The following is a 27272-nucleotide window of genomic DNA, read 5'->3' on the forward strand; positions in this document are numbered from 1 at the left end:
CTTCAAGTCAGGATGGTGAGTGGCTTGGAGGGGAACTTGCAAGTGATGCTGTTCCTATTTATCTGCTGCCCTTGCCCTTTTAGATGGGTGGGTTTAGAATATACTGACCAAGGATCAATGGTGAACTTCTGCTGTGCATCTTGTGGATGGTACGCATTGCTGCAACTGAACGTCATGGGGTAAGAAATGGATGCTTGTGGATGTGTTGCCACTTAAGTGGCTGTTTTATCTTGAATGATGTTGAACTTCTTAGTCCCATTGGATCTGCACTCATCCAAACAAGGGAAGAATATTTCATCACATCCTTGACCTTGTAAATGGTCAACAAGCTTTGGAGAATCAGGAGGTGAGTTATTCGCTGCAGGATTCCTAGTCTCTGACCAGTTCTTGTAGCCACAACACTTGATGTGACAAGTCCAGTTTAACTTCCAGTCAATGACAACTCCCAGATATTGGCAGTGGGGGATTCAGCGACAGTACTGCCCTTGAAAGCCAAAGGTTCTCTCTTGCTGGAGGTGATTGTTTCCAGGCATTTGTGTCACATGAATGTCACTTGCCATTTGTTTCTGGACAGCTTAGACATCTGAAGGTCTTCTTGCGAGAGAAAAGTGTCCCCCACCCCTCCTCCCCCCCCCACCACCACCCCCAGCTTGAACTATCACAGGTTGAAAGGGGGCAGCCCAGGTAGATATTGAGGAATAACCTCAGTAATATCCTTTTGAGGGGCCTATGGGTATGATCTTCCTCCATCTGGATGTCTCCTTAGACTGTCTATCCCCTTCTGAACAGGGATACCTACCAGGCTGTGCTGGTCTGGCCTTCTTTGGAATACCCCATCCATCAAGGCTTCTCAGACCCTCTTGAAGAATTGCACCACATTCCCCTTGCCTGGTATCTTCTGTTCGCTGAGCAGGGCAACTTCCAAATGTCATTGCTCTGCCATGGTGTACAAAAGCAACAACATGAGTGCCAGGGATGCTGGTTTCTTGTGATATACCCAGTGAGTGGCAAGTTCTCCCAGGAGTGGCAGTTGGTAGTATGAGGTCAGAATGGGGCAAGAGGGCACCGTGGGGGCACAGTAGTTAGCTAAATAGGTCAGATTGGTAAGACACAGTGCGAAAAAGACTTGCCAGGCCTCTCGGAGGGAAAGCCTCCATGTAACTTGACAAAACTGACATTTAGGAATAACATGCCAGAGAGTCTATTGTCTCTATGAGACAGTGTGAACACATGAAAGGAGTAGATCTGGCCTGTTGCGTACCAGGCCAGACCCCCTCAAAACATTTCAAGAAAGTGACCCAGACCTTAACTTTGCTAATTGTTTTAAGCAGGTTCCAGGATGTTCCAAGAGGGATGCAACTGGTCAAACCACATAGTTTTAAACAAAACAGAATTGATTTACATGATTACTGAATGAAACACAAATGAAAGAGAACAAAATACCGAATAACTTAATCTATCCGACAACCCAACAGATTATCTCCAACTTGATGATGCTGTTCCCAATACTTGCAACAACCCCCATAAAGATCCCTTGGCACAAAAGGTAAAATTATACACAGGGTCTTACAGGAGAAATGTCAGAGAGAAAGGAAGTTTAGCATGGACCTGCTTCTTTGGGTCCAGTAGCTTTTACAACTACCTGACTGCTTTCAGTGAATAGCCAGACCAAACCAAAACTAAATCAAATCAGAGAAAAGCTGAGTTGGGAAAACTGGCCACTCTCTTTTCATTGTACAAGTGTTTTTTTTAAACTTAAAAGCCTTTTACCTGTTACCTATAATCAAATTGGCCCTAAAACCCTTCAACTCCAGACTTCTCAGAATCTATGTTTTTTATGACTTCCTGAAAAGAAAGCCAAGGACAACATAACCTTGTAAAAGGAGTGGCATTGTCACAGACAATTACCATGATTAGGTGGTGTAGCTTCACTCAGTAGTGTGCCATTTCATTGATGGTAGATATATATGTTGTCTGATATGATATCTTCAGTATTTGAGATGTCATCCTGTGTGACAGGATACTGAAGATTTGCAGTTTGGATACTTTGTCTATTTTTCTTTAAGACCTGACCATTGCTCATCATAATGTCATATGACCCAGACTGGACACATCAATCTAGTATTTTTACATGAACCCATGCATTCTTATGAAAGTATTGAACTCTGAAACTTTGACCTAGTCTAAGTTGGGTCGAATGCCTTCATATGTTTTGGATCATTTTCTCTATCCTTTCCGATAATGCTTCATACACGTGTAGTTGTGTGGTGAGAGAGTGGGAGGGAACGAATGTGTGGATCTGTCTTCTAAACATGGGTGCTGCCACTGAGGGGAAATTGTTTCCTAAAGGCAAATACATAGATTTAACATAGCTATTCAAAACTCTTTGAGGAGAAAGTGAGGACTGCAGATGCTAGAGATCAGAGCTGAAAATGTGTTGCTGGAAAAGCACAGCCGGTCAGCAGCATCCAAGGAACAGGAGATTCGATGTTTTGGGCATAAGCCCGTTCCTGAAGAAGGGCTTATGCCCGAAACGTCGAATTTCCTGTTCCTTGGATGCTGCCTGACCTGCTGCGCTTTTCCAGCAACACATTTTCAGCGCTATTCAAAACTCTTGTCAATTTTCTTCACATTTAATTTTAAATTTGCAGTGTGAACAATGCGTTCTGCCAGACTATTTGACTGAGAAGGGTGAAGGGAAGAGGTAATGGATTGAACACCCAACTTGATGAATGTCTTGTAAAGGTGCACAGGTATTCTGTGGACCACTGTCAGACACAATGTGCTGAGGTACGTTGAACATACTGAATATACCAGTCAACCTGGCAACAATTATTGCACCAATGATTTCTTTGATTTGTTGCACAAAAGGGATTTTGGTGAAATAGTCAGTCACCGTAATGTAAGTATGCACTTGGAAAATATCAGTTACAATCTTGCACCATCACTCAGAAGGAATCTCACGTGGAAGGAGAGGTTCTCTCATTCATTAAATTTGATGTGATTGACACCTATCACATGACTTATTAGTTGTTAGATTTTTCTATAAATGGCAGGTTCGACGTTTCGGGCATAAGCCCTTCTTCAGGCTTATGCCCGAAACGTCGAATTTCCTGTTCCTTGGATGCTGCCTGACATGCTGCGCTTTCCCAGCAACACATTTTCAGCTCTGATCTCCAGCATCTGCAGACCTTACTTTCTCCTATAAATGGCAGGACAAGGTATTGTTTTTCACTGTGACTATGTGACCTATATGTATATGGTCTAGTACATCTTGACATAAAGCTTACAGAATTATGATTGTTTGCCTTTCAAGATTACAATCTTGGAAACTCCTCGTTCACCTCTGAATGACCATAATGAATCGATGAGATCAGGGCGTGTGTTCAAATGACCCATCAATGATGGTTTTCTTGAGATGTTGTAGCTGGTCACCATCTGAATTCACTGTGCTTGAATGAGACCAAAAACATACAAGATCAATGTTGCAACTTTGATCTTTGGTGTTGCAATTGATGGATTTGTCACTTCATGGGTCATAATAGCATGAAGGTCCATGCATGTGTGGAGACCGAAAACAGAAAGTTCATTTATTTGAACGATGGAAAAGTTGGAGGTGTCCAGCTCAGTGGTCTGTATTTAAAGTTATCATGACAATAGATCAGCATTCAAACTACCTACGGACAAATTGAACTTCTAATTCTAATGTCTTTTTTTAAATAGGATCACAATAGCCAAAAGATGACCTTGACTTTAAATTCAGTGACTCTCTGGCTGTGTCCTGAGTGGGCCCATGAACTGTACAGAGTGCTATACTCTACAGAGTCTGGAAAAATTCAAACAGAAACACTAAAAAGGAAGAGATAACATGATAAAACCAAACAGAGAAATGCAGATGCTGGAAATCTGAAACAAAAAACATAAATAGCTAGAGAAACCCAGCAAGACAGGCAGCATGTGTAGAAAGAAAGCAGAATTAATTTCTTCTGAACTGATAGGATCTGGGAAAAGGTGTTATTTATCTTGATGGTGACAGATAGTGGAGATGGAACTCAGAGAGAAAGGAATTGTTGATATTAAACTTTACATGAAGTAAAGCTAGACAGGTGAAATTGCTGGTGAAACTCAGCAGGTTTGGCAGCATCTGTGTAGAGAAAGCGGAGTCAATGTTTTGAGTCCAGTGATCCTTCAGCACCCACAGTCCTTTTGTTTTAGTTTAAAATATGAAAACATTTGTCAGGATATTTGTATTCATTGTCACAAATACCAAAAAAAGTATAATCTTTCAGTATCCAGAGTATCTGCTGTTTGCAAATCCATAAAGATCTATACTTTCTTTAAAGAACTGAAGTTGTCACAGAGTTTCAGAGTGGTATGCCAATCCATTGTTATGTATTTGATTTCCATATTTTTGTTCTCTAAAATCCCAGTGTAAGGATTCCTCTGCTGTGTAAGGCTTTTGTGTCCTTGCTGTCTTCTCTGAACTTTTTATTGTGTGTTGCTGACACTTTAAACATTGTAGGCTTGTAGTAGCACGTTTTTGCCTGTAGGTGGTGGTGATGATGTTACTTTTAAATATGATGGATTTGAGTGATGTCTGGACACAGAACAGGTTTCCTGAGCATAGAGAAAAAAAATCAGTGTTTTTAAATAGCATTTTCTTCAAGAGGCATTTGAAACTGTCTCAAAGTCTTCCTTGTGTCTCAAATCTGTTTATGTCAGATTTGCTTTTACCAGCCAGCACTATTCCCATTGACAGAATAATGAAAGGCTTTTATCCGAAATGTCGATTTTCCTGCTCCTCAGATGTTGCCTGACCTGATGTGCTTTTCCAGCGCCACTCTAATCTAAACAAAGAATAATGCCAATATGCATTTCTAAAAAATGTTCAGGGATGAAGGTAATATACGTGCATTAAATTGTGTGAGATAGGAAATTCTGCTTACTGTTTGATTAATCTGTGGTTGACATAGGAACAGAGGAATAGGAATGGGCCATTCAGCCCTCTTGAGCCTGTTCAACAATTTAATGAGATCATGGCTGATCTGTGGAATAACTCCATTAGAAGCTGAGTAAACACAGTGGCAAAGTGTGCAGCATGTTGAGGACATGGTAGTCAGCAGGATGTGAGGTTTCTGCAGAAATAGTAAAGAACTTAAGAAGTAAGAACATGAATAGGCTATTTTGTCCTGTGTGAAATCAAGATGTGACATTTGCTTGACAACAGCAAAGTGCTGAATGATAGAGTTGAATCATACAGTAGGGCTTATGCCCGAAACGTCGAATTTCCTATTCCTTGGATGCTGCCCGGCCTGCTGTGCTTTAACCAGCAACACATTTTCAGCTTGAATCATACAGTGTCAATCTCCGATGACACCCTGCCAATTTCACATTAAACTATAGAAAAGTATTATCTAATGAATGAAGGTCCAAAAAAAATTCCCACAGAAGAGCCTCCTTATGTCCTCTCGGCTGCTCACAAAATGAACATTTGGTTCCTGAAACAATTTGTTACATCACTTATAATTAGAAATTGAACTTTGGATATTTTCCAAATAACCTGTTCCAAGATGTTAAATGCATACTTCTAGAGTAGGTAGGCCTTGAACCCAAACCTCCCAGCCCAGAGGGAGGGACACTACCACTGCACCACAAAAGCAACCAGAAATCAAAACTTGCATTATACCCTGTATTTCAGACATTTTAAAAACAACCCCTTCATTCATTTCTAATTTACTTCCCAAATGCGCCTCTTTCTATTCTATATTCCAATGACAGAAAACTCCTTGAGCTAATCTGGACATTTGTATCATTAAAGCTGCCTATTCCCAGCCCTTACTGTTCAGCTAACCTAGTGCATAAATCTTAATGTACAACCTTACAGCAAATATCAAGGCTCTATACAAAATTAATTATAACAATTCTGGAGAAATCAGGGATTAGTCTTGAAAATGTATCACAAACTTACCCACTGTCCACCCAATAAAAGGACTAAAATGCTTCCCCTCTTTAACAGCTCCATCAAATGCTACAGAATGTCAAAAACAAACCATTTCTGCAGTTCACAGAATAGTTTAGGAAAATTGTTATATTGTCTCTTTTTGGCAATGATAGCATGGGATCGACATTGATGTGTGATATAAACACGACTTGTATTACCAGGTGCACATCTTCCATTTCTCCAGTTGGAAAGCAGACAACTAGCGAAGCAGGGAAAAATCTGCAAGACAAGGAAGCTTTCTCTGCTCCCTCGTACTGAAATCTGAAGGTGTGTTCTGGCAGTGTCACCATCCACAAATTGTCAAAATGCCAACAGATGGATGCATTAAATCTGAAAGCTGGTTGTGGGTGAACAGGGAGGGACTTCCTTATGTTTGATGATGAAAGAGAAAGGGGTGAGACTGAAAAGTGGAAGTGGGACATCTCAATCATGCTGGAGAGAAATCCTCAGGGTAGAAAAATGGAAATATTTCAGAAAGATTGGAATGGAACATGGCATTGTCAGAACAGATGTGGTGGAAATGAGGAAACTCAAAAGAGTGAATAGCGTCCTTTATAGGAATTAGGATGGAAAGCCAGGTTGCTATGAGAGTTGGTGGGCTATTATAAGCGGCAATATTATGTCTACAGTGCACCAGCATCTTCATAACCTTGAATCCATTGATATTGTTAGACTACTCAGTCCATAGTTTGATTTGCAATGTTCTTTCCACTGGCTTTTGCAAGATCCCAAAGCATTCCAATTCATCTAAGTACTCATTTGATGCCTTTGGCCAGTAGCAATCGTACAATCATAGAAGGATTTGGCTATTCTGCCTGTCAAATACATGCCACTCTCTACACCATAGAGTCCCTACAGTGTGGAAGCAGCACATTTAGTCCATCAAGTTCTCACCAACCCTCCAAAGAGCATCCCTCCCAGATCCAAACCCCCTACCTTATCCCTGCAATCCTGCATTTGCCACGGCTAATCCTCCTAACTTGCAAATCCCTGGACACTATGGACAATTTAGCATGGCCAATCCACCCTAACCTGTACATCTTTAGACCATGAGCGAAGACCAGGACCCCCGGAGGAAACCCACAGGGACAATGTGGAAACTCCGCACGTTGCCCAAGGATGCGATTAAACCCAGGTCCCTGGTGCTGTGAGATGACAGTGTTAACCACTGAACCACCACGCTACCTCAAAGTTGAGTTGCAATCTCAACTCATCTACGTCCTTTTCCCAAGGTCCTATAAATTTTCCCTTTTGCCTTGTGAAAGCCACATTTACATCTGCCTCCTTCAGTGAGACTAAAAAAGGATCCCCTAAAAACAAAGATGTAGCCCTCAAATATAAATAAGTAACCCTTTAGAAAATCTCAAGAGTGCTGGGGGATAAAAGGTTATTTTGTGGCCTAGCATGCACACTGAGATATTAGCCAGCCTGCAGAACAACCTTGTGTCCATGTCAAGGATCATGAAGGAGTCTAATTCCAACATGTCAAACGGCCTCTGTGCAGCCTCTGCTCCATTCCCTATGTTCTGGAAACCCAGACGCACTGCCGGTGCTGTCCCCAAATCACATTACTGCCTTCCTATAGACAGGTCACTTACTCCTCTGCCCTCTAGGTGAAGATGCAGCAGCAGACTGCAGCCAATTCAGGAGCTTAGTGCAAAAGACCTCCAGAAGCCCACAGAATTCTGCCAGTCAGTTCACAAAAGGTATCATTTCCAAATTAAAATACCCTTTCTGCTCATTGTTTGACCTAGTAGAATTGTTAGTTGCAGGGTGAACCTTGTAGCCTTATGCTGGACCCTTGGATAATGATTCAAATTTATAACCTTGGCGTCACAGCAGATGGTTGACTCTGTGCTGTCAGAGTAGTGCTGATTCAAAACCTTCTAGCAAACACTGGGGATGCTCCTGCTACTGTGTGTGCTGTGAAAGGTATGGCCGGTTAGTCTCGTGCCTGCAGTAACTGGCAATGCAGTTCTAACACACCATGCCTAAATTTCCAGCCCCATTCTCTTCACTCAGGTCAATCAGCAGGGCAAGTGGCGCCACACTGGTAATTTCTCTGGCCTGGCTATCCAGATGGCCAGGTTAATAACTTGGGGACATAGATTTGAGACACAACATGGCAAATGGTGAAATTTCAATCTAGTTAAATGTCAGCTATTAACAACTAATCTCATAGTGACCATGTAACTGTTGATATAAAAATACATCCAGTTCACAAAGTCCTTCAGGGAAGGAAATCTGTCCTTACTTGGGCTGACCTACATGTGACTCCAAAACAACAGAAATATGAGTGACTCCTATTTGCCCTCTGAGAAACCATGAAAGGGAAATTAAGAATAAGCAGTAAATGGCAGCCTTGCCTGAAATGCCAACATCCCATGCAAGAATTTTTTTTTTTTAAATCTCCAATCCTTTCCTCAGCATCAAAAACAGTCCCAGCTAAAGTTACATTTTTGGTATGTAACCTCCTCATCTTCTTCACTCTTTAATACATTTATCTTCATTACCTTCCTTGAATGATTCCTGTTGCTTCTCCCTCCTTAGGATTAAACCTTGGTCTGTTCCCATCTTACCTAGCTAATCACAGCCAGAACCTGCAGCGAATGCATACCTTCATGTCCATGTACATTTCCTATGCTATTCCCCGAAGATTTATCCTCTGTCCCCTCTTGTTCCTCATCCATTCCACTTTCCTATGACTGCTGAGGAATCTGCCTCTGCACACCATCTCTCAAACCTTCTGCAGTCTTTGTGATATGACTTCCTCAAACTAATTGTTAGTAAGATCAAAGGCTTCATCTTCAGTCTCTGTACAATGTAATTGCTGTTTTAGATGTTTCAAGACTAACTGGATGAGGTTAACTCAGGGAGTGAACAACCGTATCGTCACACACCCCAGAAAACCAGGTCATATGCAGCACTCTATTCCAATAAAATGAGGATTAAACAATACACTATTGCATGCTCATTAACACAGGGAGAAGCTGGGGCTTTTCTTCTTGGAGAAGAGAAGGTTGACAGGAGATTTAATTTAGAGTCTGGACTGAGTAGATTGGTAGAGTTGATCCCATTGGCAAGGATGGAGGACCAGAGGGCACTGATATACAGTGAAGATTAAAATAATGAAATTACACACGAGGAATAAAGTTTTCACGCAGCTAGTGGTTAGCTTCTGGACTGTAATGCATGAGAGTGTGGGGAAGGCAGGTTAAACTGTAGTTTCTAGGGGAGAATTCTATAATTACCTAAAGAAAAAAAAATTTGCAGGGCTACAGAAAAAACAGACTAACTAACTCTTACAGAGAGGACACACACATACAACAGGCTGAATTAGGTAACCATTTGTTAGGTAACCATTCCCTGGTTTGACACGTCGGCAAAATTAGTGCCCTGTTAGGCCTTGACTTGAATTTCAAATCTACATTCGCTCCACCAAAGGGACTGCCTGCTTTCAGCTCCATTACATTGCATAAAATTACAACATCGAATTGATGTCTTCATCATTTCCAGACTTGACTCTTTCAGTTCTCTTCTTGCTGACCTCACAATTTACTACTTTGTTTTTTTTTAACTTTCACTTCATCCAAAGCATTTGGAAATTATAGCATGATCATCAGCTCGTCTCATGGACCATCATCACTGTTGAACTTTACCAAATGTAGAGATACTGGATAGCTGGACTGAGAGGAGGTACATGAGTCTGATGGGAAGCTTGTATAGGAAATCGATGCTATTTTGGTGCAACTTTTCTTGTTCATGCTGCCTAAGTTTTCGGTGATAGGAACATACTTAGAGTCATAGAGATGTACGACATGGAAACAGACCCGTTGGTCCAACTCATCCATGCTGATCAGATGCTCTAAATTAATCCCATTTGACAGCATTTGGCCCATATCCCTCTAAACCCTTCCTATTCATGTACCAAATTAAGATGCCTTTTAAATGTTGTAATTGTACCCACTTCCTCTGGCAGCTCATTTCATACATGCACCACCTGCACTTGAAGCATTCCTGCACCTTGCATCAAGAGACTTGGCATCCATAACTCACCAATGGAGTTGTGTAATTTAAATTCACTTGATTGAAATGTGGAATGAAGTAGAGTTGTCATTAAGAATAGCAAACCATTCAGTTCCATCAAAAGATGTCGTGGGTGTACCCACACTACATGATCAAGGGCTGGTTCAAATAGGTCAAGTACTCAGCACCACCTTATCAGGTTAACTAAGGATAGACAATAAATGTTTGCCCAGCCAGCATTATCCAGAAGGAAAAGGATATTGGGTCCTGACAAGAAGAAATCTTTTTGTCAACATGATCAGTTTTAAAAATATTTCAGGGAAGTGAATGTTGATCTTGAGTAACACTTGGCATCATGTATATCCACTCATCTCCACTGTGCTGAGAATTAGTTACAGCAACGTTGACAAGATCGCAGTAACTCAATCACATTTGCCATGGTCCATTGTCAGTATGATTTGATTTCTTTCCTAAAATATTCTCTGGAAATTTCTCCATTTAAATTCTAGCTGGCACAGCAAGAAACATTGAATCATTATCAACAGCTATCTTTGAGTCTGGCAATCACAGAGCTCTGTTTTTGCTTTGTACTCTTTTGGTTTAAGTTCAATTGGCTAGAGCATGTTTTCCTTTTTACATTAGTTATGATTCCTGATGAAGGGCTCTGGCCCGAAACGTCGAATTTCCTGCTCCTTGGATGCTGCCTAACCTGCTGTGCTTTAACCAGCAACACATTTTCAGCTCTGATCTCCAGCATCTGCAGACCTCACTTTTTACATTACATTACAGTTATGGCAATATATTCACTGTGGACCAGCTAGTGCAGGATACTCAAAGTACCACTACACGGGTACATCCAGGATTTGCTTATGTGCAAGATTTAGACCACAACCTTCCTAAATATTTGCATTTTTAAGTCTTAGCTTGGACCCTTTCCTTTTTAACTGGCCTGAACATTTCATCAGCTCCAGTGTAAATAAAACAAAGTTAATAATTAAAAGAGGGATCCATATACTAATCTCATTTGGCTGCTGTTCAATGTTAAAAAAAATTGATTCTTGTCGGCATTTCCCGTTTTGTGATCTTCTGCCTCTCTTCCATCATTAGCACTTGAAACTCTGTGAAACTCTGGAGGCAGTGTTTAAAATAGTGCGATCATGCCATAACTGATTATCAATGTCACAAAGAAATAAAGGCTCCAGTGTAGCACTCCTCATCACAGAGTCAAGAAATCTTTTGCTTATAATTCACAGATGGGACACGGGTGTAGCTGGCTGGCCAGCAATTATTGCCCATCCCTGGTTGCCTCTGAACTAAGTGGCTTGCTAGGCCATTTCAAAGGGCAGTTGAGAGTCAACCACATTGTTGTTGGTCTGGAGTCATATGTCGGCCAGACCAGGTAAGGATGGCAGATTCCTCCCCTAAAGGGAATGAACCAGATGGGTTCCTTTTCCTAAAATTAACAATTGTCTTATGGTCATCAGTAGATTCATAATTCCAGATTATTATCAAATTCCACCATGGCAGGATTTGAACCCAGGTCCACAGAAGATTAGCTGAGTTTTTGGATTAATACTCCAGCAATATTACCATAGGCCATCACCTCCCTGTAAGTTTGTATGTATAAGTAGCCCTCTAGGAACTTGACCAATGAAGTACTGTAGGAGTGCTGCACTGTCAAAAGTGCTGTCTTTCAAATGAAATGTTAAGCTGAGACTGTATCAAACCTCTATGGTGAACATAAAGGATCTAATGGAAATCCATATCCTATTCCAAAAAAACAGCAGAAGAACTCTCATCTGCCTATACTGCTAATATTTATCCCTCAACCAACATTAATAAAGTAGATCATCTGACATTATCATTTTGCTGATGGTTGGACTTGATTGTTTCTAATGAGCTGCTTCAACTCTTGTTTTGCACTGTGACTAGATGTTCTTCCCTGTGAAGTATTTTGGGATAGCCTAAGATGTTGAAAGACAAGGCAATGGAAGTTCTGTCTTTAATTCTTTTTAAATGCAGGAATGCAACTCCATTAAATTATTCCTTACTAAAATTGTCAAGACAGATTGTAGGCAAAATATTAAACTTTTTAATACTAGGTAGTATGTTATTAATGATTAATTATGGCTTTTTGTTGGTTATATCACTTCTTTAGGATTACAATACAAAATGGTGGACAGAATTTTCTTTTAAACAAATGGACAAGCAACTAGTGCATCCTTCAAATGAACCTTCAACATTCTTCAAGACAAAGCATTGCAGAAGCTCAAACTATGAAATGAAAACTGAAAATGCTGGAAGTATTCAAGTCAGGTCACAGCTGTAGAGGGAAAAACAGAGTTAACATTTCAAGACAATGGTTCTTAGGAAGAGTAACCAAACTGTGAAACTTTAAATCTGTTTTATTTCTTCACAGACCTGTTTCTTTTTTTTATTCACTCATGAGACATGGGTATTATTGACTTGGCCAGCAATTGCTTCCCATCTCTAGCTGCCCTTCCTTGAAGGAAGGAGGCACTTCCTTGAACTGAATTAGTCCATATATCAGAATGATGTGAGCATTTGCAGCATTTTCTGTGTGTTATCCTTTGGTTTAAAGAATTAAGCGCAATCATCCTGCTACCAAGTATTTACTGATTAATTCAAATTAGCATTTCAATATTGAATTGATAGAATATTGTTTGTTGAGTCTACTAAGAGTTTTGGAACTAAAGTAGGCAAATAATTGAAGATAAAGAGTAGCCAGGACTCAACTGAAAGGTAAACCAAGCACAAGAGGCTCTACGTCCTACGCCTGTTTCTGTATTCCTATGTTCTTTACATATATATGTTCTTTACAAAGGGCAGGGGTATTTGCTTTTTTCAGAATTAAAGCCAAGTTAGCCTGTTGGCCTCTTGTGCACTGGATCTGAATGAGAACCAAACTTGCTGATATCTGCTGTAAATCAATGGGTGTACAACCAATTCATAAACTTTGGTTATCATTCAATTAATGGAAAGCTGCTGAGAATCATAGTTTACACCCTTCAGCCCACTTTCTTCACATAGCTTTGAGGACCTGTTTACAATCAACTAATCAATTCATTTTCAAACTTACTTCTTACTTATTCTCGTACAGGCCCACTGTAAAATCAGACTTCTCATTCCAGTTGAACCTATATTCCTTAACATTAATGCATTGACGGGATAGATTCAAAGCAGCTTCTGAAATGTTTTATACTTAGGAAACTGTGCACATGCAAACTGTTGGCCATTTCTTTCTCCTCTTCCTTGAAGGAACTGAGGCATATTTTAGCCTTGGGTCCTTCCACAGCTCGAAGGCCGACTGAGATGGCTCTGTTCCAAGAGCTCTGCCTAAGATGGTTACTTGGTTACTGCAAGTCACAGCTCCAGAGCTGGCTGCATTTTGGCTGACAGACTGATCCCTTTAAAAACCACTGGTTAGATTGCTCAGTGGGTGAGGATGACACAACACTTACAAACTATATCTGGATTATGGTGTAGGGTGTAGGTTTGCTCACTGAGCTGTAGGTTTGATATCCAGACGTTTCATTACCTGGCTAGATAACATCATCAGTGGCGACCTCCAAGTGAAGCGAAGCTGTTGTCTCCTGCTTTCTATTTATATCTTTCTCCTGGATGGGGTTCCTGAGGTTTGTGGTGATGTCATTTCCTGTTTGTTTTCTGAGGGGTTGATAGATGGCATTTAGATCTATGTGCTTGTCTATGGTGTTACGGTTGGAGTGCCAGGCCTCTAGGAATTCTCTGGCATGTCTTTGCTCAGCCTATCCCAGGATAGAAGTGTTGTCCCAGTCAAAATGGTGTTTTTTTTCATCCGTGTGTAGGGCTATGAGGGAGAGGGGGATCGTGTCTTTTTGTGACTACCTGGTGTTCGTGTATCCTGGTGGCTAACTTTCTTCCTGTTTGTCCTATGTAATGTTTGTGGCAGTCCTTGCATGGAATTTTGTAGATGACATTGGTTTTGTCCATGAGTTGTACTGGGTCTTTTAAGTTTGTTAGTTTTTGTTTGAGAGTGTTGGTGGGTTTGTGTGCTACTAGGATTCCGAGGGGTCTCAGTAGTCTGGCTGTCATTTCTGAAACTTCTTTGATGTATGGTAAAGTGGTTAGGGTTTCTGGCTGTGTTTGGTCTGCTTGTCGTGGTTTGATCTTGAGGAATCTGCGGACTGTGTTTTTTGAGTATCCGTTCTTCTTGAATACGTCGTATATGTGGTTCTCCTCTGTTTTTTTAAATTCATCTGTGCTGCAGTGTGTGGTGGCTCGTTAGAATAGTGTTCTGATACAGCTTCGTTTGTGTGTGTTGGGATGGTTGCTGGTGTAGTTGAGTATTTGGTCAGTGTTTGTCGGTTTTCTATATACGCAGGTTTGTAATTCTCCCTTGTCCTTTCTTTCTACTGTGACGTCCAGAAATGCGAGTTTGTTGTCAGTTTTTTTTTCCTTGGTGAACTTTATGCCTGTGAGGGTGTTGTTGATGATGTTAAATGTCTCTTCTATCTTGTTTTGTTTTGTGATGACAAAGGTGTCATTTACGTAGCAAACCCAGATCTTTGGTTTGATCTGAATTATATCAAAACCTGCACATACTTGGTGCTTCACTAAAATGTTCAAGTCCAAATGGGTGAGCCCATATCAGCAAGTAATTTGACCATCGTATCGTCAACAATTCAACACCACCTTTATGCAGTACACACTGATTCACAAACTCTCCCAACAGGAACAAGGAATCGATGCTTATTTTGCATTTTGGGGGCAATGAGTTAAAGGTCCACCAAAAGATTCAGCACATGGTTCCAGGAAATTTACAACATTTCATCAAAATGAGGAATGCTGGTACATCCTCTGAAATGCTTGAAAACATTCCCTTAGAATACTCGTCGGAGAGCACTTGGCATTCCAAGGTCAAGGACTACGTACTGAGGGATACATTAAAGCTTGGGGCAGCTGCTGCAAAGGTTGAGTGGGGCAAGACCGCATTTGAAGTGCCACCCTTAGAGTGTACCAAGGAGCTCAGGCCTCTGTAACATCCCTCTCTGACAAGAAACATTGTTCATCGAATCTATCTTTTCAGACATGTTGCGACACATCTGTGGGGCAGGTCAGATTTGAACCCAGACCTTCTAGCCCAGAGATAGGGATACTACCACTGCTCCACAATACCCTATAACATGTTTACTGTAATTGTAAGTGACATGAGACACCTCAGAGTTCTACACACTGTATTGAAAGATATTGAACTGCATTGCGCTTGATGTTACATGGATTTGAATTGTTTACATAAAGTACTTGGGGCAGCACAGTGGCTCAGTAGTTAGCACTGCTGCCTTACAGTGCCAGGGACCCAGGTTGAATTCCAGCCTTGGATTGCTGTCTGTATGGAGTTTGCACATTCACCCCATGTCTATGTGGATCCAATCCAAAGATGTGCAGGTTAGGTGGATTGCCCATAGTGTACAGGGATGTGTAGGTTAGGTGGATTAGCCATGGGAAATGCAGGCTATAGGATAGAGGAATGAGTCTGGGTGGGATGCCCTTGAAGGGGCTGAATGGCCTGTTTCCATGCTGTTGGGATTCTATGATACTTTTGGAAAACTTTGTGAGTAAAGTAGTATTTTTTGAGAAAATGAAACTGAAACACGCCATTTTTGAGCCTCTTATTTGATGGTTCTGCCTATTTAAAACAAATCGGTTAAAAACTCACTTAGGAAGGAAGCAAAGTAATTTCCTCCAAACATTAAATGTTGCTCCAGGAATAATCAAATAACCCAGAGCTAACATTACAAAATGGAACAAAATAAAAGGAGTTTGAGGAGACTTTAAAATTGAACATGTAGAGAGCTTAAAAGGAACCTTATCAAGTCTGCAATGTTCGTTTTTAAGACAACTCTTGTGACTCTTTCTACAAGATGTAGATTGAGATTAACATACTTCCTGCTTTTTCTTGCCTGTTATTTTTACAGATTGAAAGCCTGAACCCACTTAACTGAAGTTAGTGCTCGCATTTTGAGTTCACAATCACTTTATTGTAAACTAATGCTCACAGACAATGATAACTTTAATGCATCACAAAACAATTTTGTTCCATCAATCTGTTGCAAACAGACATTCACAGCATTAAAGGCAAGGGGAGATATCATCACATAGAAGACTGACCATTTCACAAAATTCATACTCCGCCTCCTCACTGCCCACTTTATCTGCAACTAAGAACTGAGCAGAACAAAGGCTGAACACTCAAAGGAACAATTAAGGATGTGAGGGTTAGCCACCGAGATGGTTGCAAGCTGGGGTTGTGGGCTTGGAGTGCCATTCTGAGGTTAAGAGGTAGTACTCTTGTTTCTGTGTTTGAACATTCTGAGATTGGTGGCATAGTGAGAATTTCACTGAATTTGTTTGTCCAGAAGCCCAAACCAATGGTCCGATCAGATGGGTACCCAATCCCTCCATGACAGAGAGTGGAATTAAAATTCAATTAATCAATAAATACCCAAATTTGTTCACTAATTCCCTTCAGAGAGGAAACCTACTGGCCTACATTGTGACACACAACAGTATGATTGCCCGTTGGGAATAATTACTGCTCTCAAGGGCAATAAGTGATCAGAAATAAATGGTGGCCTTGTCCCACTAAAGATCGAAAAGAAAATAACAGTCTGGAGACTGGAACGTTAAATTCAGACTGACACTCCTGCATGGTACTAATGGAGCTCACTTCTGAAAGTTTCATCTTTCAGAACAGATGTCCCATCGGCACTTTCAGTATTGAAAATAACCCATGACACCATCACAAATACAAGGAGGAGTTCTCTCAGGGAACGGACTCCTGGGCAACACTATCCCTCAGTCACCATCACTCAAACAGGTTGTCTGCTTTCACAGCGCTTGAATTCATTTCAAGACATAATTAGCTGTAAAGCACTTTGGGACTCCCTAAGATTGTGACAAATGCTACGTAAATGTCCATTCTTCCCTTAGAGAAAGTGCAGGATAGCTTGGGGTGTAGGATGAATAAACTATGTAACTGAGGAGAGTGTAGTCCAATAAAATGCCATGGGCAAAGTGTGTAAGAACACAATATGGCACAAACCTCATGATACGAGAAGTCTTGAATCTGGCTAAACACTCACATCATTAACCGAGAAAAGGGAAGCCAGTGATCTCTTGGTGCGTGAGCCTTGGTCCCGAAATTCCTTTGCTACAAAATAGTAGCAAATGGCATCTAGGCAACAGTTGACATTGGCTAAACACATGGCACCTTGAACAAATAAACTGATACTTCTTCGCGTCGAACAGTAGTCTCGGCCAATGATGTCCTGCCGCACTAAAAACTGAAGAAAAATGCCAACGTGGACAGGCACAAATGAGCAAATGAAGACCGCCAGGTTGGCAATGATAATTGTGATGCAGGCCTGGCAGTTTCCAGGAACATCGCTTTGCCTCTCTAGCAGTTTCTTGATGATTCGAACTGAACAAAACACCATGGTAGCCATCGGGGTCACAAAGCCCAGCAGCTCTACAAAGGCGATCAGACCCGGGTTCCAAGATTTATCGGAGAATTTATGGAAGCAGGTGATAGTGGAGTTAGCAGAGTTTGGGCTGTCGTGGAATCCATAGACAGGGATGCTCCCCAACCACACGAAGGCCCAAATGACAAGGCAAATGATCACGGTGTTCCGCGGGCACCGAAAAGCCCTCGCCTTCAAAGGGTGGATGATGGCAAAGTAGCGATCGATGCTAATGGAGGTGATGATGAAGATGCTGGCGTACATGTTAACAAAGTAGAGTGACTCCACAAAGGAGCAGAAGGACACATCAAAAGGCCAGCCCTTATCCCGGTCAAGCATCTTAAAAGGAAGAGAGAACAGCAGCAGGATGTCAGCCAGGGCAAGGTTACTCATGTAAATGGTCGTTTCAGTCCACCTCTTGATCTTACAGCAAAATATCAGGAGTGCCAGAAGGTTGAAAAGCAGTCCCAGGATGAAGGTGGGGATATAGATCACCAAATGCATCACATTCTCCTGCTCACTCATGTTAATCTCACAGAGATTAAACTTTCTCTGGTGGTCCAGATCCATGGCTTGGTTAATCCTGCAAAGGGAAAATATGCTTAGAGTCCAGACAATTTCTTTCAATCACATGAGGTTAGAAATCTTAGCAACTGATTTAGTGTACAAAGAGGACAGAGAGAGACCTAGGGGTTGAGATACACAATTCTTTGCAGTTTGCTTCACATGTAGACAAGGTGGTTAAGAAGGCATGTAGTATGCTTGCCTTTAATACAGGAACTGGAACTTCATGTTAAGGTTGTACAGGATATTGGTGAGGCCTCTTCTGCATCCAGTTCTGGTCACCCAGTTATAGGAAGATATTATTAAGCTGGAGAGGGTTCAGAAAAGATTTATCAGGATGTTGCTGGGAGTGGAAGGTTTGAGTTATAAAGAGAGGCTGGGACTTTTACACTGGGGCATAGGAAGTTAAGGGTGACCTTATAGATGTTTATAAAATCATGAAAGGTATAGATAAGGTGGATGGCAGGTGCCTTTTCCCTCAGGTAGGGAACTTCAAGACTAGCGGGCATTTCTTAAGGAGAGAGGGGAAAGATTTAAAAAAACATGAGGGGCAATTTTTTTATACAGAGAATAGTTCATGCTGGAATGTACTTCCAGAAGACGTGGTGGATGCAGTCAAAACATTTAAAAAGCATTTGTATAAGTACATGAATAAGAAACATTTGGAGGGATATGGGCCAAGTGCAGACAGGTGGGACTAGTTTAGTTTGGAGTTACGGTCAGCATGGACTGGTTGGACTGAGGAGTCTGTTTTCGTGCTTTATGACTCTATGACTCAATGCCAACAGGCTACTTAATCACTTACAAGTTTGGAAATGCTGGTGGCACGTTCTCTTGAAGCTATCTCTTCACCGTACTCATATGAAATTGCTCCCTCTGCTTTTAGAACGGAGGTGTTCGTAAACTGGGGAGACGTTTCATTAAAATAGCAGCGAGGTGGACGTTGGGACGGGTTTATGAAACATCCAAACAGCAGCAAAATTTTCTGTTTTACTTCACATCTCATGTTGCATCGTGGGGCGCACTGACTGAAAATGTGGTGGAAGCACATTCAACAGCAACTTTAAAAATGAATATGGAATTTGGAAAGACAGTTGCAGGCCTGAATAGGGAAAGAGGGAGGAACTACTGAATAGCTTTTTTCAAACTGCTGCCACAGATACAGTGGTCTCTGTATGGTTCCTTCTCTGCCATCGGGAGTGTTCATCCTTCAAAACAAGTAATCAATTTAGAATTTATTTCAGCTACTTCAGCAACAAAGACAGAATGCCTCCTGAGTGATCGACTGAGCAAGACCAACCAGGCAAAGTGAAACCAACAGTCTGGAAGACTGTTAAAGATCATTTGGGCAAAATAACCTAGTATCAGTCAAACTACCAATTTGATATTTAATGGCCCGAACAACTGAGCTAATGCGTGTGGGTGGAAGATTTGCCTTGTTTTTGAAGCTCACAAAAGAGCATTCGAGATGAGAAATCGCCCATCTCAGAGCTAAGAACGATGTACATTTTATGATCTAGAATCTACTGTTGTGTGGTTAACTTTTAATAATACATTTTTCGCATTTTTTTATGTTACAGATTGAGTAGCTTATATCGCTTTACCTTTCACTGCTGAGTTAATCAAGTTAAATATATCATTTCAGGATTAATTTTCTTTTCATTTCATTCCGACTGCTTCTTACTCCCAGTAATCTCTCCAACCCCTATGTCTCTCACAGACCTCCTCCCCTCCTGGCATCCCCTGAAACTCAACTCTTTCAGAGTGGAATTAGTCACGGTTTTACAGCAGTTGTGTTCCAGTTAAATCCATTTTTGTTCCGAAACTTTTGAAAACGTCTCGATCTGCAAATTTAAAATGCAGCGCTGCCAATTTTGCATATTATGTAATATTGATGACATGCTATCAACTTTGTGCATGCATTTTCTGCAGGCCTTTTGCTCCCAATGCTCAAATCTTTATAGCTCACTGAAAATGGGGGTCAAATAAAGCCGTCACTCAAAACCAGTGTGTCCAACCAACTGCTAAAACACAGACAGGTGCTTAATTTGTAAAAATTGTTTCTAAATACATAGGTGTACTTACAGTATATTACTCAATGGAAGGCTTGCCAAAAAGTGGATGAGTATACTCGTCCAGCCTTGTATAAATATGTCTTCTAACACGCTTGACAACACTAGAAATTCTAACCACATCCTTTTGTGCCTTGCCCCTCGCTTTGGTTCTTTTTGCTTTTTTGGAGAGTCAACAAAGTGTCACTTTCCAGAATCTCTGCAACCCTCTGGCTGCATTCATTTTCAGATCAATTCTGATTTATATTCCTTTTGAATAGAATTTTCTTGTCATCGTTACAGCCATCTTCCTTTCTGCATAGCACAATGAATCGTGCCCGTTTTGGAGTAAATCTGAGCTCACAATTAATTTTTGGCTAGCAGAAGCCCCAGCTCTTGTGCCCTTTACTTTTAATTCTTCCTCTTATCCAGCTCAGGACGTAGTTGAGCTTGAAATATTCCTGGCGTGACTGAGAAAGGCTTAGTGGTTAAGAGATTGTCTTCATGTGGGTGTAAAAGAGTCATAACAGCTTTTGAAAACGAAAGAACATTTTGCGAATATTACGCACAGTGAGACAGTGAAGCCAGCAGCAATCTGCACCTGACACTGAATAAAAGGAATACAGAGTACTGAATTAAGTAAATCTAGCTTACATCTGATTGCTTTCAGACTGAACTCATAAAGGGAACAGTAAACACCAGTAAAGCAGATTTACACCAGCGAAATGGAATATTTTAACAGCGTCTGGAGAAGCAGCCAACACAAGAGAACTACACAGATGTGGAAACTTCTCAGAAATACGGTAGTGGGGATTAAAAGCAAAATTCATTAATTTTCTGGTTGTTGAAAGAAATATAGTGGAACTGTTAGCAATGTTTTCCATGTTTCAAGTAAACTAAATGAGCTAATTACAACCTAGATTTTTTTCAGTGAGATGTAAAAGAATAGAGTTTGGAAAATGAGGACTTCAATTTTCCAGACTGAGGGACAGAAATACAACGTGGGAAGAAAGTAAAGGAATTCCTGAAAGGCGTACCAGAGAACTATAGCAGTCAGTCTGTTTCCAGCTCAATGAGGAAGGAAACAGTGCTGGATCTCAGACACATGGAATATGTTTCAGAGGAGAATTTTGGGAAATAGTGATCACAACTCCATTAAGTTTAGAATAATTATGGAAAAGAACAAGGAAGAATGAACAGTGAAAATACTAAACTGGAAGAGCATTAATTGCAGTGAGTTAGAAAGGGACCCAACCCAAGTGAACTGGAATCAAAGACTGATAGATCAAATAGTAAATGAGCAATGAAGGGAGGTCTTTAAAGATATAATAGTTTGTGAACAGACTGGAAACATTCCCACAAGGGGAAAAACCTCCTCCAGACGCTCAGCCAGGGCTGCTAGGGTAGCTAACAAAATGTAAATGAAAATGTAACTGAGTGGGCTATATGTATGTATAGTATTACATAACAGTAGGGAATAAAGTAGGGCACAAAGTAATCTGATCAAATGCTAAAGAAAATAGAGAGTCATACAGAAAATCTGTATAGGAGCAAGTGAGGACTGCAGATGCTGGAGATCAGAGCTGAAAAATGTGTTGCTGGAAAAGCGCAGCAGGTCAGGCAGCATCCAAGGAGCAGGAGAATCAACGTTTCAGGCATAAGCCTCCTGAAGAAGAAATATCGATTCTCCTGCTCCTTGGATGCTGCGCTTTTCCAGCAACACATTAGATTAGATTACTTACAGTGTGGAAACAGGCCCTTCAGCCCAACAAGTCCACACCGACCCGCCGAAGCGCAACCCACCCATACCCCTACATTTACCCCTTACCTAACACTACGGGCAATTTAGCTTGGCCAATTCACCTGACCCGCACATCTTTGGACTGTGGGAGGAAACCGGAGCACCCGGAGGAAACCCACGCAGACACGGGCAGAACGTGCAAACTCCACACAGTCAGTCGCCTGAGTCGGGAATTGAACCCGGGTCTCAGGCGCTGTGAGACAGCAGTGCTAACCACTGTGCCACCATGCCGCCCATTATTTTTCAGAAAATTCGTATGGAAAGGTTAGACAGTAACACAAAGTTTAGAAGGTACATAAAAATGAACACTGGAACCTTTTACAAATGCATAAACAGTAAAATTCTACACAAAGGAAGGATGACACATATTAGCTGCAATTAAAAAAGACATCTTTTTTGTGGATGTTGTTGAATGAGTGGTTTTCAACTGTCTTCACTGAGTAACAAAATGTCGCAAATGTCACAGTAAAGATTTGATCAGAAAAATTGGATACAGCTAGATTGTGGGTGGGTTCTTAAATGGGTATCAGTTCTCAAAGTAAAAACGTTGTATGGCCAGATTAGAATACCAGCTGGCGGAAGGAAATAGGAATGGGAACGATGGACGCTTCAGTTTTAATCTTTCCATTTTCCTTAGCTATAGAAGTGGTGTCAAACAACTGAAAACTTACAGAATGATACCTTCCTGTTCAAAAAAGTGATAAAGAAATTAAACCAATCTTCTTTCCAAGTGAGGGAAACTTCTAGTGTCAATGATCTGAGACAGAATCAATTGTTACACCAAATATATAAATTAAAGTTGGCATGGATTTGTTAAAGGTCAATTGTGCCTGACTAAATTGAGTCTTCAATAAAATAATGTAGAGGATTCATAGTCATGTATGAATTAAGGCGGTACAGGTAATGTGCCGAAATGGACTTTCAAAAGCATTTAATAACATAATTAACTGAGCAAAATTGAAGTCTGCAGGATAAAAAGAGCCTAGGCAATATGGTGATGGAATTAGCTAAGAGACAGAAAAGAGAATAGTAGTAAACAGGCTCTTTTAACATTGAAAGGTTGTACACAGTGGTGTTTCCCAGGGGTCAAATATTAGGACAAGTGTTCTTTTTGACAGAGTATACAGGGCTTGAGTATATAGGGTAAAATTTTAAAGTTTGTAGATGGCCTAAGACTCAGAAATTCAGCAATCAGTACAGAAGATAATCATGGATTTCAGGAAGACACAGACTAGTGAAATGCCCACACATAAAACAGATGAAAGTTAATGCAGAGATGTGTGAGAGAGGCATTTTAAAGGAAAATGAGAAGCAACAAGCATAATTGAAATAGTGCATATTGAAATAGTGTGGAAATAGGGAGACACAACAATGCAAACGTACAATCCTTTGAAGCAGAATACCTTGATAAGACTGTTGAATACAATGCATAAAAATCCTTAGCTTTATAAACAAATTGCAATTATTGCCGGAGATAGGAAGTTACAGTTCCCATTTTTACAGTAGCACAGCTAGGTAATTATAGAAAATGATATGAATCAGGATCTTTTTTGGTTTCTTCTTGGAATGTAGGTTTCAATGGAGAGACTATCATTTATTGTCCATTGCCAGTGTTTTATGAAGGACAACTTGTGTCTGATTCATTTGCTGGAGTTTTTCAAAGATTTAAGGAGCAAAGTGGATAATCGGGCTCCTGTAAATTTGTATATCTGGACTTCCAGAAGGCATTTGATGATGTGACACACAATAGGTTAATGCAAAAGATAAGCTCATATTTAGTAAGGGGTAATACATTAGCTTGGATAGAGGATTGGTAACTGTCAGAAAGGATAAAGCAATCTCTTTCAGGTTGTCAAGCTCTAAATAGTAGGTGCTGCAGGGTTCAATCTTCAGGGTCCAACTATTAATAATCTATATTAATGACTTAGATGCAGAGATGGAATGTACTAAAGCCAAATTTGCAGATGGCACTAGAATAGAAGGGAAAGGAAGTTGCAACCAAGAAACAAGAAATTTACGAGTGAATATGAATAGGTTAGGTGCATGAGCCGAGATGTAGCAGGTGTAGTTTCATGTGGATAAGTGTGAGGTTATTCTTTTTGGTTTGAGGAATATAAAGGTAACTTCTTATCTAAATGAAGAGAAACATCAAAATGCTTTGATGGAAGGATCTGAGGGTCCTTTTTGCATGAATTGGAAAAAGCTAGAGTTTAGCACAGCAGGTAGTAATGAGGGCAAATGCAATTGCAGCATTTATTGCTAAAGGAAAGAAATTTAAAAGTAGGGAAATGTACAAGGCATTGGTGAAACCTGGAGTATTGCAATACAGCTTTGGACTCCTTACTGAGGAAGGCTGTAAGTGTATTGGTGGCAATCTGAGAGAAAGGTCACTAAATTAATTCCAGAGATGAAAGAGGGGAGCGATCAGTTTTGACCTATGTTCACTCAAGCTTAGAAGAATGAGAGGAAATCAATTAAAGTATATAAGATGCTGACAGGGTTTGACAAAATAGACATTAAGTGGATGTTTCCCTTTGTGGGGCACTCTCGAATGAAAAGCCAGAGTTTTAGGCAAAGGGGTGGCGGATTAAAAACAAAGATGACAGAGAAGAATGAATATCAAAGAGTTGTAATCTTGGAATTCACTATCCCAGAGTGCTGCGGATATGAGGGCACTGACTACATTTAAGGAAAAGATAGACAGATTTTTAATTATTAATGGTGTGAAGGGTTATGGGGAGCTGATAGAAAAGTGGAATTGAGGCTGAGATAAGATCAGCCATGATCGTAATAAATGGTGGAGCCAGCTTAAGGGGCTGATTTGCCTCCTTCTGTTCCTAGTTTTTATGTTCTTATCCTTAATTGGCATTGATAAGGTGGCTGTTGTTAAATGAGAGCTTCATGACCCTAGAGCAACCTTGCAATGATGTCACAAAGCTGTATGTCACTGAGTATAAAAACCAACTGCGGACGGAGTTAGGACATTCCCTAGAACATGGGAAGGCTACATTATGGGCAGCAGTGTTCTGATGAAGCTCAACATTAACTCGAGGAAAAATCTCATTTTCTGCACAGACAACTTACAGCCTCTAGGACTCCACTTTGAGTTCAATAGCTTCAGAGCAGCACTTGTATCCTCCGTTTTCATTATACACCATTACTCCCACCTCTCTGGCCATTTCTTGTTTGTGTCTTAGAACATAGAACATAGAACAGTAGAGCACAGTACAGGCTCTCCGGTCCTCGATATTTTGCCGACCTTTTATCCTACTCAAACTAACCTGCATTGCCTTTATTTTATTATTGTTGGCCTTGCTGTCAGCAGAGCAAACCGGTTCTCTACTTTTCACATCTCTGATCCCAAATTTATATCCTTATCTTTCATTTTCTTCCAATAGCACTAGCTTTGTCATTTGCTTTGGGTACCCCTCAACCTGTTCCACTCAATCTTCCTTCCCCCTCTATCAACAGCATAAAAAAACCCATTGTCCAAAATCAATCTTTCAGTTCTGAAAAACAATCATACCAAACTCAAAACACCAACTCTGTCCACAGATGCTTCTAGGGCTGCTGCGTGTTTCCAGCATTTTATCTTTTTTTTATTTCAGATTTCCAACATCCACAGTAATTTGCTTTTATTTGAGTGTTTTTATTTAACAATAGTTTATAGACTGGTATATTCAACACTGCTGTACATGGTAATGTAAAATAGTGCTAGTTTGAAGTAGAAGCCTAAAGATGGTCTTAATTTTGCCTTCTCGCCCATTGAGCCCTGCACCCAAACCTATCATGTGGCATCAGAGAGCATACTAAAAGATTAGTGAGCTGCCTTTATGAACTGTTGCTGTCCATGTGGCATAGGTGAACACACAATACTTTTAGGGAATGAGTTCTAGGATTTTGACTGAGTGAGAGTGAAGGAACAGTGATATATTTACAAGTCAGGATGTTGTGTGGCTTGGAAACAAACTTGCAGAAATGTTGTTGTCCCATATATTTGCTGTCCTTGTCTTTCCAGGTTGGAGGTGGAATACACTGCAGGCACTGCTGCCACGGTGGTGCAGCGAGTGGATATTTAAATTGATGGATGAGGTGCAGATCAAGCAGGATCCGATGTTATGACTGGTGTTAACCCTATTGAGTGTTGGAGTTGCACTCATCCAGACAAGTGAAGATGCAATCAAATTTCTTAACTGTGCCTGCGTGATTAATTTAGAAAGGCTTTGAGGACTCAGAATGTGAACCACTCACCACAAGTCTTTAACTTGCTGTTGTACCAGTCACAAATATGTGGCTGGTTCGGTTAAGTTTCTCATTAATGGGAACCCCCAGTGTGCTGATTGTCGAAATTCAGAAATGGTTTTCAGGGAATGGAAGGTGGTTATATGCTCTTGTTCAAAAAGGTATTTGCCTGGCTGAACTATTATTTACCACTTATCAACACATTATTATCCAGGTCAAAAATGGAAAGTGCTGGAAAAACACAGCAGCACATCTGTAGAGAGAAACACAAAGTGAATAGTTTGAGTCCAGTGATCCTTCATCAAAACAGAATCACACAGGTCTGACTGCACACACACACAATCTGTTCTAATATGAGAGGAATTGCAAAGGGAGCTGATAACTGTGACTGGACAGGATATTGGTGAGGCCATTTTTGGAATACTTCGTTTAATTCTAGTCTCCCTGCTTTAGGAAAGATGTTGTGAAATTTGAAAGAGTTCAGAAAATATTTGCAAAGATATTGCCAGGGTAGGAGGTTTTGAGCTTTCAGGAGAAGTTAGATAGGCTGCGGCTATTTTCCTGGAGTATCGGAGGCTGAGGGGTGACCTTACAGAGGTTTACAAAATGATGAGGGGCATGGATAGGATAAAAAGACAAAGTCTTTTTTGCAGGGTAGGAGAATCCAAACTAGAAGGCATAGGTTTAAGGTGAGAGGGGAAATATTTAAGAAGGAGCTAAGGGACAACTTTTTGACACAGAGGTGGTGCGTGTATGGAATGACTTGCCAGAGGCGGTGGTGGAGGCTGGTACTATTACAGCACTTAAAAGGCATCTGGATGGATACTTGAATGGGAAGGTTCAGAGGGAGATAGGCCAAATTCTGACAAATGAGACTGGATAAATTTAGGATCCCTGATTGGCATGAAAGTTGGACCAATGGGTCTGGTTCTGTGCTGTACATCTCCATGACACTATGACTGTGCAGTAGTTAGCAAAAATCCCCACTTCTGACCAAATAATGAGAGAAAGGCCATTGATGCAGCAGCTGAAGATAGTTGGGCCAAGGACAATACACTGAGGAA

General features: G+C 40.8%; 1 protein-coding gene across 6 annotated transcripts in view; it reads right to left on the bottom strand.

The window, feature by feature from the left end:
• Positions 1 to 4549: 4549 nt before the first annotated feature.
• Positions 4550 to 27272, bottom strand: part of LOC132821616 (G-protein coupled receptor 55-like) — a 42931-nt gene continuing 20208 nt past the window's right edge. For 4 of the 6 annotated variants that reach the window (XM_060834297.1, XM_060834296.1, XM_060834294.1 and 1 more), the window contains one exon: positions 16134 to 18133. In XM_060834297.1, coding sequence (XP_060690280.1) covers positions 17161 to 18120 — 960 coding nt within the window. In that variant the 5' untranslated portion in view covers positions 18121 to 18133 and the 3' untranslated portion in view covers positions 16134 to 17160. Of the gene's footprint in view, positions 4618 to 16133; positions 18134 to 20199; positions 20219 to 27272 lie in introns of those variants that run through there. The other 2 variants (XM_060834295.1, XM_060834300.1) reach the window with 2 other exon arrangements.

Source organism: Hemiscyllium ocellatum, chromosome 13 (genome assembly GCF_020745735.1).
Source record: "Hemiscyllium ocellatum isolate sHemOce1 chromosome 13, sHemOce1.pat.X.cur, whole genome shotgun sequence".
In the NCBI taxonomy this organism is placed as follows: Eukaryota; Metazoa; Chordata; class Chondrichthyes; order Orectolobiformes; family Hemiscylliidae; genus Hemiscyllium; species Hemiscyllium ocellatum.